The sequence below is a fragment of the Lepidochelys kempii genome, chromosome 14, assembly GCF_965140285.1.
Source record: "Lepidochelys kempii isolate rLepKem1 chromosome 14, rLepKem1.hap1, whole genome shotgun sequence".
In the NCBI taxonomy this organism is placed as follows: Eukaryota; Metazoa; Chordata; order Testudines; family Cheloniidae; genus Lepidochelys; species Lepidochelys kempii.
Window position 1 is genome coordinate 35,708,196 of NC_136393.1, and position 13,768 is coordinate 35,721,963.

At 47.9% G+C, this 13,768-nt stretch overlaps 1 protein-coding gene across 1 annotated transcript; it reads left to right on the plus strand.

The window, feature by feature from the left end:
* Positions 1 to 9,482: 9,482 nt before the first annotated feature.
* LOC140898134 (olfactory receptor 2B8) lies at positions 9,483 to 10,448 on the plus strand. The gene has a single exon (XM_073311581.2). It carries the CDS (start codon positions 9,483 to 9,485, stop codon positions 10,446 to 10,448), a length of 966 nt encoding a protein of 321 aa, XP_073167682.2.
* Positions 10,449 to 13,768: the final 3,320 nt, after the last annotated feature.

Below are 13,768 nucleotides of genomic sequence, written 5' to 3' on the forward strand. Positions count from 1 at the left end.
AATCCTGCAACCCTTTTGCCTCTGCCTGAGGATGGGGAACCCCATAATTGCCTCCACGTGGTGGATTTGATCTCCACGCCTCGTCCTGACCTCTCTGATATTCCATTGCAGAATCCTGACCTCCAATTATTTTGTGATGGTTCCGCCTGTCGGGACGAGTTTGGGGCCTTGCGAGTTGGCTATGCAATTGTTACCCTGATGGCAACGCTTGAAGCGCATGCCTTACCTACACAAAAGTCAGCGCAAGCAGCAGAACTTGTGGCGCTTGTTAGGGCCTGTCAATTAGCTGAAAACAAAACTGTGGCCATCTATACTGACTCCAAATATGCCTTTTCGGTATGCCACTCTACTGGACAACTTTGGAAGCATCGTGGGTTCCTTACCTCCAGCGGCTCTCAGATCTCCCATGTTGCCTTGATTTCTGCCTTGTTAGAGGCTATTCAACTTCCTGCAGCTGTTTCGGTTACACACTGTAAGGGCCACTCCCGCGCCTCGGACGAGGTTTCCAAGGGAAATGCTGCAGCCGATTCGGCGGCCCGTCATGCTGCCCTCTGTGGGGCTCCAGCCCCTTTTCCTTTTTTGGCACCCCTGCTACTGCAACCAGTGACGCCAGCCGTTTTGCTCTCTGCCCAGCAGACGACGCCCCCGGCCGAAGTTAGCCGTTGGAAATCCATTGGATGCCACCTAAATGAGGACAACCTCTACGTCAGCCCGGACGGTCGTCCGGTTCTCCCAAGACAACTCCTCCCTCAGGTTTCCCAGGCACTCCACCTGGCCTCGCACCTGGGAAAGGGGGGATTAGTGGCTCAAATGGAGAAGTTGTTTTTTGCTCCGGGGGTCCATGCAGCTGCGAAGACCGTCACTGCACAGTGTGAATTGTGTCAACGGTACAATCACCAAGGAGCAGTCAAACCACAAGCTATGGGACATTGCAAACTGCCTGAGTACCCATTTGCTGTGGTCCAGATGGACTTCATGGACTTACCACCAGTGACAGGACTAAAACACTTGCTTGTCCTGGTTGATCTTTTTTCAGGGTGGGTTGAGGCTTTCCCCACTCGAAGGGCAGATGCAGTATCCGTAGCGAAGTGTCTCCTCAAGGAGATAGTGCCCCGCTTCGGGATAATGACTCGTTTGGAAAGTGACCAAGGCCCCCATTTCACTTCCCAAATTATTCAACACTTAGCAAAGGCCCTCGGCATAAAACAAGCCTTGCATACCCCCTATCATCCACAAAGTTCAGGAAAAGTAGAAAGGGTGAATGGGCTGATAAAAACCCAATTGGCAAAGCTATGCGAGCAGACTGGATTAAAGTGGCCTGAAGTGTTACCCATAGTGTTAACCAATCTTCGTAATACACCCCATAGAAAGCATTCGTTGACACCGTTCGAAATTCTATTTGGCCGACCCTTGCCGATTCCTCTAACCAGTGTAGACGGGTTTGCCCCAGCAAAAACTTCATTAATGGCTGGGCAAGATAAGTTGGCGGGTTATTGTCGCATGTTGCAAGATGCCTTGAGTGATGCATGGGCCAGAGTAAAAGATGCCCAACCTTTACCGCTTGATACTTGTGCGCACTCTCTTTTTCCAGGAGACTTTGTCTGTGTTAAAATCCATCGAAGGAAGCATTGCCTGGAACCAAGGTGGTCGGCCCCGGCCCAAGTCCTTCTGACTACTCCAACTGCAGTGAAGGTCGAGGGCATCGATAGATGGGTGCACTGCAGCCACTGTAAAAAGGTTCCTGCTCCAACATCCCCAACGACTCCCATCACGACCGCCGCTTCTACATGAACTGGGTACCGGTCAATCAGCGGAATCAGAAGCAGTTACAGAACTCTGAAGTATTAGTATACTGTTACAAATATTGTATTAATATTATTTTTTTTAGAGTTGTTAGTAGCTGGTAGTGTTTATAATGTATGTATGGCTATGGGCGTTAACCTGGACCTCTGCCCTGGGGGGTTGGGATAAAAATACATTTCTACAATTAGCCCAAAATTTAACCAACGCATGGAATGTTAGTGACTGTTGGGTGTGTTCCCACTTCTCTTCCCATTCACTGCAAGGGTTCCCCATTTTGCCGGTTCCAGCGCTCCTCAATTCTTGGCAAAATGGTTTGGCGTGGTACGGCCAAAAGGGAAAAAGGGGAAGGGGACCCATAGATTTTAGGACCTGGATCCCGAACCATCGCCCAGACTTGCTCGTTAAGGCCCCCTTGTGCGTAGAAAAGAGGTCGCTACGCACCCGAGGCAAAACTACTCTGGGAAAATACCCGAAAACCCACTGTGAGAAAATTCTAATTTTGGGAAACAATGCAAGTACTACTCTTTTGCTGTATCCCAATGGTACTGAGGTAGCCAACTATGCCCGTGCTGAAGGCTATGTGGGGTACATTCTCAGAGAAAATGCGACTCAATTTGCCGGCCTTACATTATGGAAATGGGGGGGAATAGGACCCAATCCTGATGATGCTGCATCCCTGGTGGGACGATTGCAGGAAGTATCTCAAAACTCAGGGGGCAATAAAGGCAACTATAGCATAGTATTAGGAGATCATCACTTATGGTGGGTATGTGGCACTTGGGCAGGAAAGACCTTGCCCCCAAGGTGGTTGGGAAGATGCACGGTGGCCTTTGCCTGGCCAGGAGGGATGCATCGTAGAGACTTAATAGAAATCAGAGACACAACCCGACGAACCCGTCGAGATACCAGTTATAATCCTATTGTCGAGGAAGGCAGTACAGGTATGCGCGCCTTCCGTATTCTGTTTCCGTGGGTGGGGGTGGGCCAACTTGAATACGCGCTAAAAAATATGTCAGCCGAAATGGAAATATTTACTAACGCCACTCGAAATGCAATCCAAGCTTTGCAAGAAGAAATAAGCTCACTAGCTCGCTACAGTATGCAAAACAGGTTGGCCCTGGATCAGCTTTTAAGTGCACAGGGAGGGGTGTGCACATTTCTCAATGCCACATGCTGCCTTTATGTAAATCAAAGCGGACGCATAGTCACAGATACTAACATAATTGCAAACGTGTCAGCCTTCTTTCATAAGCAGGCCTCTATTTCTCCCAGTGTGGGCTTTGACTTGTGGGGCTGGCTCACCAGCTGGTTGCCTAACTTTGGATGGCTAAAAACCTTGTTTGTGTATGGAGTGGGATTCCTTATGATTGTGGGTCTGCTGTTTTGCTGTGCGTCCAGTTGTTGTGCTCTCTTCCACCGGGTATGTACCAAAACCATGAGCCCAGCAAAGATACTATATGTAAAGAAGGGTGGTGTTAACCAAGATGAGAAACACATGAACATGTTAAACAATGAATAATGAGCCATGTAAGATAATTATCTTCAGGCTCAAAGGGGGAAACTGATAGGAAAAAAACCCAGAAAGCGACCCTATAATCATGTAAAGCTACGCTGCTGTCTTTTTTCTATGCTTATCTGTCCTTTCTACTTTGTTTATGGATAGAAAGAATGCGAACTGTGTGTAACCTGCACTCCCTGCTTTTGGGGAGAGAATTCCTTATACAGATAAGCCTCCATGCTCTTACCTACCCCAGAACTTCAAACAGACTGGGTTAACCGGTTCGAACTGGAAGAGATATCACAATGTATGTTGAACCAAGCTATAAAAGCTCATCCCTGTTCTTTGTTCGGGGCTTCACCATTTTCCTCTGAAAAGGAATTGGTGAGCCCTTCAGCTGTCGTATTCGCTAGCAATAAAGTGCCTCACTTTATCAAAGAGCCAAGACTCTGTGTTTTGTTTGGCTAATACAGAAGTCCAGGGAAGGCTACCCTCCTAACCCTAGACGGGAGGGGAACCCTTTTTCCCTAACACTATCCTCTCTGCAAAAGGCCTTTTGAAAAGTTTGGGTTATGTTTGGTTCTCAGAACCAGCCAATAGCAGATTCAAACTGATGTATGTCTTGTGGTGAAATTATTTTTCCTCTGGTGTATCTGATTCAATACATTTCCAAACTTTGGCATGAATTTGCTAGTGTTTTGCCCATGCAAATGAGCCGGCTGAGGTCTCCGTCCTCAAAAACCTGAACCAGGTTTGATTGCTTAGTGTTGTACAAGTGACAGGATCATGCTAACACCTGTGATCTCTGGGCCCCCTTTACCACTGGAAATGCACACAGAAGCTCTCCTCCTGCTCATGGGATTCGCTCGAGTTCAGCTCCCTTTCGACTCATTTACATTCCCTTTGGAATCTGGAACAGAAAACTTTTTAATGGCCCCACAAGGGGGCTCATCGAAGGCCGTGTCAAAAATAGCATGCGTTTTTAATAACGCCCAGAATTTCAATTGCTGGATCCCCCAGCTGGAGCCAGGAGCCAAGATGCTAACAATGCCCAGCATGTCGCATTCTGAAGCCTAATGAGGAGCCCGGGGATATGATGTCTCAGGGCACTGACACTGCGAGGGACAATTTGCACCAATCCCAGACTTTCCTCTGTCACAGACAGGGGCTGGATATCTCGGCACCAGATCCTTGGCCAGCCAGACTAATACCACATATCCTTCTGCACCAGGTCATTGTCTAGTTACTGCAGTACCCCATACCCTTCTGTACCAGGTGACTGTCCAGTTACTCCAGTACCCCATGCCATTCTGCAAAAGGTCATTGTCAAGTTACTGTAGGATATAGAACAAGCCTATTCATCAGGTGTAAATGCAGGTATCCGAAGGTTTAAAAGATTTGCTCTATGCTGCTGGACACTGATGGAATTATTTTTTTCCAGGTTCTGGGTATAAACTAGGGTTAAGCTGTTATTTACGAGCCCCCTGGCCTGAACTAGCTTTTCCCACAAAACTGTCAACCCTGCCCCCTGGGGCTCTGCAAACATCACCAGCTGAGTGCCAGCCCCTTGGGGATAATGCAGGGAGGAAACTCTCCCCACACTCTCCAGCTCTGACAACCATAAAGGTTTGTCTCCCTCCTCACCACATGGCCCTTAAGAGTCAGGGACAGAGATCCTGAGCTGTGTGGGAGGAGACACCTGCAGTCGAGACATGGGGCCCTTCCTGGCCACGCTTCAGATCTCAGCCCACCCAGACACATAGAGATACCATCCCCGTAAGCTCAGAGACACCAGGGCAGGGGTAGGGGCGGATGGCTGTAGAGGGGTCTGGCTATCCAGTAGTATTTCTAACCATATGTTTCTGCATCTATTCAGCTCTCTCTCCTCTTCTGTTCATCTCGCTCTTTCTTTCCTGTCCAGCCTTCTCTCTGTCTTTCTCTGTCCTTCTAACAATTCACCTCTCTCTCTCTCTCCCTCTCCTTCTCCATGTCCATCCTTCTCTCTCTCTGACTCCCACTCTCTATTTCCATCCATCCATGCCTAGCCTCTGTCAGCCCACACACACTCAGTAACTCTCTCTCTCACCCATCTCTGGCTTTTCTAATGTTCCCAGCACTGCAGTCGCTGGGCTCTCAGGAGCCCCTTCCCACTGAGACAGGTTTTGTGCATCCCCAGCTGGCAAGGGCACACGTAGTAGGAGGCTCTGTCTCAGCTCCAGGCCACTCACTTGCACACCGAGCAGGTTTGGCTGCCCAGATTGGGGACCCCATGACCATGTAACACTGGCTCTGAGTGTCCGGCCAATGACCACATTTGGCCCATTCTCCTCCCAGTAAGACCCCCGGGGACCCAGCAGCGGGTGGGATGACACCTGGATCCTCTCGGTTTCCAGAGCCAGAGGTAGGTGTGCTGCCCACACAGCAGGTGGACAGAGTTAGCTGGTATCCTTACCCCCCTCCTCTCAAACCCCTTAGACACTCAGCCCCTCAGCCTGGGGCTGCCTCATCTCTGGGCTCTGCAAGCACAGAGGGGGTTTCAGTGCAGGGGAACAGGGATCGCAGCTAAGACTCTGCCCTGGCATCGGAGCTTCTGAACAGCCCAGAGCTGTTCAGGCAGGAGGGATCTGAAGAAAGTAGAGCCGGAGGTGAATGGAGGTGAGTCAGCCCAATGAATGGGAACAGCCCAATGAATGGAGACAGACTAGACTGACTGACCAGGGAAGTTATGATGATTAGGATGGATGGATGTTTACTGCCACATCTCCAAAATCTGGGTTGTTTCCAGCATGGGCTCATCGATAGCACAGACGCTGGGGCCCCAATCTGAACTCGGATCCTCTGGCACCGAGGGCTGGACAGAGCCTTGGTGGGAGTCCGGCGGGTGCATGGAACTCCAGTGGTGGATCTCACTGGAGGATCAGGAGCAGTTCTCTTTTTAACCACCCCTCCCCCTTTGCTTTCCTCCTAAAGTTTTCTTTCTCTCCCAGTCTCTCTCTGGAACAGATCCTCAGTGGGTACCAACAAGTTATATTACAGTTGAACCTAGAAGCCCCCACAGAGATGAGGTTCCCATATTGCCAGGCTGCACGGACACACAGTGAGAGGCGGAGATCAGGGCCCTGTTGTGTTGGGCGCTGCACAGACATACAGTAAATGAGGGACACACAATCCATGCTCCAATCTAAATACGCAAGACAGATAAATGGAGGATGAAAAGGAAGATTATTGTTCTCACTTTAGAGATGGGACCCCAGACTCAGAGAGACAAAGTCACTATCCCAAAATCACCCAGTGAGTCTGTGTCAGTGCTGGGTACTGAAACCAGCTCTCCAGAGTCCCCAGCCCAGGACTTATCCCCGGACCATCCTTGGGGATAAGATCTGCCCCTCCCCACTCACTCACTCACTCACTCACTCACTCACTCACTCACCTTAATCTCTTCTAGACTCTTCCCGTGTCATCATTCCTCTCATACTCCCATCACCCCAGGGCCATCACTACATTATGTGGGACTGAGGGTAAATTTGGCAGAAAACAATTGCCAGATTCACTTTTCCATCACTCCCACAGCCCCTCCCCAGCTCATCCCGGCTTTTTGGAAACAATAGCCAATGACCCAACAAATTTAACTAACGCCTATCAATTGTGCTGCTGAGGAGTCTGTTTCCTTTCTACTTATCTCCACTCCTTGTCTTCATCTTTCAGGCCACAAGCCATTTTTGAAAGAATGGCCAAACAGCGTTGCTGACAACTATCATCGACTGTATCTTCCTCCCTGTCTTCTTCCTCACTCAGATTTCTCTTCCCCCACTTCTTCCCTTCCAAGTCTCACATTTATAGATGTAACTATTTATTCAGAGGTATAAAAGCCTCAGTAGGTGCCCATGCTCCTGTCAGGGAGCCCAATGTATTTGTAAAATTCTTAGCCCTTTTGGGTGACACTAACAGAGTTAGAGGAGGGAAGGAGAGAGGTGGGAGAACAGGAATGAAGGTGAAAGTGAGGATGGGGGAAAAGTTGAAAATGTACAACCTGGGGGGAGAAGAGACTGAATGAGGATGTTATGAATGCTAGCTATGTACAGTGCTTGGTATCATATTGACTGGTGTCTTAGAAATACAGACAGACAAGTTGGGTGACCTGATATCTTTTGTTGGAGCAACTTCTGTTGGTGATGGAGACAAGGTTTTGATCTTACACAGAGCAGGGAAAGGTACTCTGAGTGTCACAGCTAAGTACAAAGACGAACAGAAGCCTAAATAGTTAACACGTATTTCAAGGGACCATTCAAGGTAAAGTTTCTAGTTAACTCATCTCCCATCATGGAGGGAAAGGTGGTGGGGGGAGAACCTGGAGGAGGGGGCTGAGTGGGTCACAGATTGTTGTAATAAGCCATAAATCCAGTATCCCTGTTCAGTCCATGATTTTAGTGTCTAGCAGAGTTATGAATTTACAACACATACTTGATGGGGTCCACATCCTGAAAGAAATATTTCCTTAGCCCCTTCTTCTGGTGTTCAAACAACTCTCCGAGCTCAGCATCAGAGGCAAGCCGCCACGGAGCAGGATACACCAACTCACAGTGGTACCAGACTCTGCCAGAACAACAGACACAAAACCTGCAGCCATATTTCCATTTCTATGATGATCAACACCATCCAAAACACAGTTTTCAAGATCCATTACTCTAAAACATACCCATCAAAACATGTGGTATATCTCCTCCAGTGCCCCAGCAACAGCTATGTGGGTGAAGCCAGACAATCACTATGCTCTTGAATGAACTCACACAGGAAAATGATAGAAGACAAAAACACCCTGTCACTGGTGGGTGAAAACTTGTCACAAAGCAATCACTGTATATATGACCTATCAATCTTCATCCTTAAAGCAAACCTGCACAACACCTTCAAAAAATCAGCCTGGAAGCTTAAATTCATAACTTTGCTGGACACTAAAAATTATGGACTGAATAGAGACAAAATCTATATCCCACTAACCCCACCCTCATCAACGTATTCTCCCCCCCCCCTCCTTTCCCCTCTGTGACTGGAAGCATGTTACAGGCCACTTCAACATGAATGGTCCATTGAAATATGTTTTAACTACTTGTGCTGAAAAATCTTCTTCATGCTGCATTTAGCTGTGACACTCTGAGTACATTTCCCAGACCTGCAGAAGAGCTCTGTGTGAGCTCAAAAGCTTCTCTCTCTCACCAGTGGAAGCTTGTCTGTTCCCCTGGATTTGAGGGATGTGTGTACCCCAGAATGCAATCAAGGTAATTGCAACCATATTATGTGCATTGAGCCACCGTGAGTTAATAAAATAGAACACCACATAGTTAAGGGTTAAATGCAAAACAGGCTTTTAGAGGCAAAGTGAAAACTAGCTGGGAGTTTCTGCTAACCAGAATGGGAGGAGGGGAAAGAAAGGTCAATAAGCGAGACTGAAAACCTTGGTGGCTGGAAGACCTGGAGTCTGGGCACCTCTGATATTAGAAGTTTATTGAAAGTTAGGAAAAGTGATGATTTTGTAAAGGCCATTATGACCTATGTGTTTTGTGGAAGTTATAAAAGACTCGTGAATACAGTGTATTCTGGAGCAGTCCTCTGAAGCCATTTTGGGAGATGTTTTTCTTGACACCTTTTCTTACTGGTGGATGAGCAACTGGCCACTGAGAACCCACTGCTAATAACTAAATACCGTTCCAGATTTTAGGTAAATATCTGGGATGCTTTAAACCTGTTGCTTATGTCTGTGTGCGATTAAATCTAATAAACCGCAATTTTAGATAAAGCCCACTTACTTGCATTAATCTTTCATCAGGTGGAATTTCTTTGTTCCCATTGATTTATTCCTGACACCACCTGGAGTGAAACAGTTAAGTTGCCCCTGCTGTGAGTTCTGAAAACTGTTGGTAACAGGTCCAATAAAAGATATTACCTCATCCGCTTCATCTCTCCAATATCCTCAGACTGACCCGGTTACAACAACACTGCAGACAGAGAGATGAGAGATTTCCCTGACCTTTGCATAAATGTATGCAGTGCTGTAGCCGGGTCAGCCCCAGGTTATTAGAGTTTCCAGCCTTTCCCTAATCCATTCACTGAACACTAGCACCTATTATCACAAATCTCCTTGCTGCGGGATAGTTTTCACCCTTATTCTTTCTGGCCCCTACAGATGATACTTGGCAAAGGGGAACGGGAAGATGGAAACCAAAGCTCCTTGGGGGAATTCATCCTGCTAGGGGTGTCTGACCGGCCGCAGTTTGAGCTGCTGCTCTTTGTTCTCATCTTAACCTGCTACACCATGATCTTGCTTGGAAACACCACCATCATCGTGGTCTCATGGCGAGACCCCCATCTCCACACGCCCATGTATTTCTTCCTCAGCAACCTCTCTTTCCTGGACCTCTGCTACACCACCAGCGTTGGTCCCCAGATGCTGGTGAACTTCCGCAGCACCCAAAAATCCATCTCCTGGGCCGGCTGTGTGGCCCAGCTCTACATCTCCCTCTCTCTGGGCGGCACCGAGTGCCTCCTGCTGGCCGTCATGGCCTACGACCGCTATACTGCCATCTGCCAGCCACTGCACTACACAATCATCATGAGCCGCCGCCTCTGCCTGCAGCTGGCAGCCACCTCCTGGTTGTGTGGCTTCGGCAACTCCATCCTGCAGACCATCCTGACGCTGCAGCTGCCCCGGTGCGGGCGGAACCAAATCGAGCACTTCTTCTGCGAGGTACCGGCCCTGCTCAAGCTGGCCTGTGTCGATACCTCTGCCAATGAGGCCGAGCTCCTCGCCAGCGGGGTGATTTTGCTGCTGGTTCCACTGGGCCTCATCCTGGTCTCCTATGGCTACATCAGCACCGCTGTGCTGAGGATTCACTCGGCCCAGGGCAGGCTCAAGGCCTTCAACACTTGTTCCTCCCATCTAGCCGTGGTGTCACTCTTCTATGGCACGGCCATTTCCACGTATCTACAGCCTCCATCCAGCTACTCCCAGGACCGAGGCAAGATGGTCTCCCTCTTCTACACCATGGTGACCCCCATGCTCAACCCCCTCATCTACACGCTGAGGAACAAGGAGGTGCACAGGGCCCTGTGGAGGGTACTGGGGAGAAATGTGACCGCCCAGGTGACCTGAGCTGGATAGACAATTGGCACAGAACCATCTGTGCCTCTTATGGCTTCTGTTGCCTCTTCGCTGCCCATGTGGAGCCTTCTGCCCTCCCCACAGCCCCGGCCCTCTCCACCCACACAAACCCTCTGTCCTCTCCCACTCTACAGAACAAACCTGCCCTAATCTGCCCCACAACCTGCCTTCCCTCTCCTACCCCATGCAACCCCTCTCCCATCTCACACATCCCATCTTGCACCCACACAACACCCCTGCCCTCTGCTTTCCAATTCAACCAAACACCATCCTTGGTGGACCTCTAGGAACAATTCCTGTTCTCCTGCCCAAAGAGATTATTCTTATTGCTTTCTATTATGGTAGAAAAGAGTCTGCAACTGAGTTCAGGGTTGTACCAAGTACTGCCCAGACACACAGGGCGAGGCAGTCCCTGCCGCAGCTGAGATCAGGGCCCCATTGTGTTTGGTGATGCATACACAGTGAGAATCAGTCCTTGCCCCAGCTGAGATCAGGGCCCCATTGTGCCTGGCACTGCATACACAGTGAGAATCAGTCCTTGCCCTAGGTGAGATCCAGGCCATGTTCCATGAGACAGGAAGTTATATGAGTTCAGTGCCTTCTGAACAAAACTATTGGACATCACAATCAAAGACTGGATTAAGTCAGTGAAGGCAGCTGTATGGGTGTTGAGAGTACCTGAAGAAGATCATGTGGATTTTGTGGAAGAGGATCTCAAAGTCCAGGCCAGATCCACGGTGAAGTTCATGGCAACAGCTGACAAGCCAGATGTAGAGAAGACATTTCAGCTTCTCTTAAAAGGTGTATGGAAACAAAGTGTCCATTTGAACCAGACTTAAGGAATTCTATGAGCTGACACATTGACCACTCGGGCCTACTCATATGAGCTCCGGGAGAGAATGAGTCAGGTGAAGTGCTAAGACCCACAACAACTTCTGGACATGGATATGGTCCTGAAAGCATAGTTAGGGCTGGGGCTCCGGGATGATTCCCTCCACTGTGAGATGAAGAAGAGGTTTAAATAAGAGCCCAGTAAGAATTTCCATGAACTCCTGCCAGCTGCCATTACATGGCCTGAATTAGAGCAAGATCCTGTGGAGGAGATGGCCAAGCCCAACCCCTGTACACGGAGTGGAGGCCTAGGTAATGCAGCTACTGGGGAAAAGGCTTTTCCCCAAACAGAGTTAACACTGGAAAGTTTAAAAGAAGCTGTCCAGAAACTGGCGAACAAACAGTGGGTGATGCTGAAAGTAATGACTGAGGTGATGAAAGGTAAAATCTCCCCTTGTACGCCAAAGGATCCCGAAGATCCCCGCTGAAGGATATCCAGGGAAGGTACATTTACTACACTTGTGAAAGGCCAGGGCATACTAGCTGAGAATGTCCCCTGAGAAGGAGACCAGAGCCCCAGGTACTGAAAACCAAAGGGGCATCAGGAATGAGTGGCCCATCTACAGTAGAAGGCCAAGTTGTGGCAGAAGGATTCCTAGGCCTGACCTTGGTGGAAAATCAGTCTGCATACAGTGCTTATAGGATCTCGGACAGTGCCAGCATATCTATGGACTTGTGTGAGTGAGCATTTGGAGACTAACTGCTGAAGTACTTATGGCCGAGGTGAAGATCAGCTGTTTGTCTGATACTGGCTCAGAAATAACCACTAAAACCGAGTTGCATTTTCAAAAATATTTGAAGGATAAGGAGCCGACCATACACCAAATACACAGTTTGTACATGTAACAGCAGTTAATGAAATGGCAACCCCAGTGGCGGGATGCCTTGAAATAGACATAGTCTATAGAGCTGAGTGTTTCTCTACCAGTAGGGCGGTAGGTGGCTTTCATCTTGGTCCATGTGGACCCTCCATTACAGCTGGTTGGGAATTTTTCAACTCAACATTTTCTTGTCAGAAAATGTTGATTCATCTAACATGACAATTTTGGGGTGGGGGGTCAATATTTTTTAAGAAAAGTAAAAAAGTTTCAAAATTGTGGAAACCTCCCATTTTGACATTTAGTAAATGGAAATTTCCATCTTTCTGGTTCAAAACAACTTTTCATTTAGGAAATTAAACATTAAACAAAACATTTCAATCAACCCAAACTCATTTTTTAAAAAATTTTTGGTTCATGCAAATTTTCAAGATTTCAACTTTTTGTGCTGATTCCAAATGGGGAAAGGTTTAAAATGTTAAACAATTTCACAAGATGTGAACACGCTTTCCTACCCGTCTCTGTTCTACATCATTTGAGTGCCCTGCTCAAGATGGCATCAGTCCGTGAGTTATATGAGTGGAGCAGACAGGGAATTCCTGCCCAAATATCCCTCACTTTAGTAAAGTCTTCCTACAACATCTACTGGCCAGCTTGGTAACTAGAGGGCCCAGAGCTCTGTGAGTGTAATCACTTAGCTCCACACACAGTATTATTATTTATTATTTATGTTTAGCTGACAGCGCTGAGGCCCAGTCATAAACTAGGTCCCCACTGTGCCAGGCACTGAACAAACACAGAACAAAGAGACAGTTGCTGCCCCAAGGAGCTGACAATCTAAGTATAAGACAAGAGACAACAGATAGATACAGACAGATGTGGGAGCACAAAGTAACAATGAGACAGAATTGGTCAGTAAGGTGAGCAGTGGTCTCAACACACCAGGAGCTGGTTATTTGCATCAAGGCAGTACTTAGGAGACCAGGCGCCCTTGTGCTAGGCACTGTACAAATACAGAACAGAATGACAATCACAAGCTATCAGGCTGGATGCAGGAGGTCAGGTTGGATGGACCTGATAGTTTTTTCTGTCCTTAAAGGCTATGAATCTATTACTACAATTTAAAAAAAAGGAACGGGGGCAGGGGGAGCTGGGAGGATTGGCTGGCCTAGGGTGGGGGATTGGGAATGGAATACAGGGTCTTTCCCTTCAATGGGGGTGCTGGCTCTAATCCAGCTCCAGCACAGATGGACTGGGGAATATGTTATGGGAACTTTCCTCACTTGGAGTGCTGGCTCCAATCAAGTTTTTGAGCAGGCATAGTGCTGAGTGTGGGAATGGAATATGGGGCTTTTTTTATTTTTTATAACAAATAAAAGAAAGGGGCAGCTGACAGTAATGAATATAAATCTGAAGTTAGGAATTGTAGAAAACGGATCAGGGAAGCAAAGAGACACAAGGAGACTTAAAGACAATAAGAAAAAGTGTTTTTAAAATATGTTGGGGGGGCAGGAAGAATCTTGACAATAGTATTGGTTCATTACTAGATGGAAATGGTAGGCTTATCAATAGTAATGCAGAAAAGACAGAGTTGTTCAATAA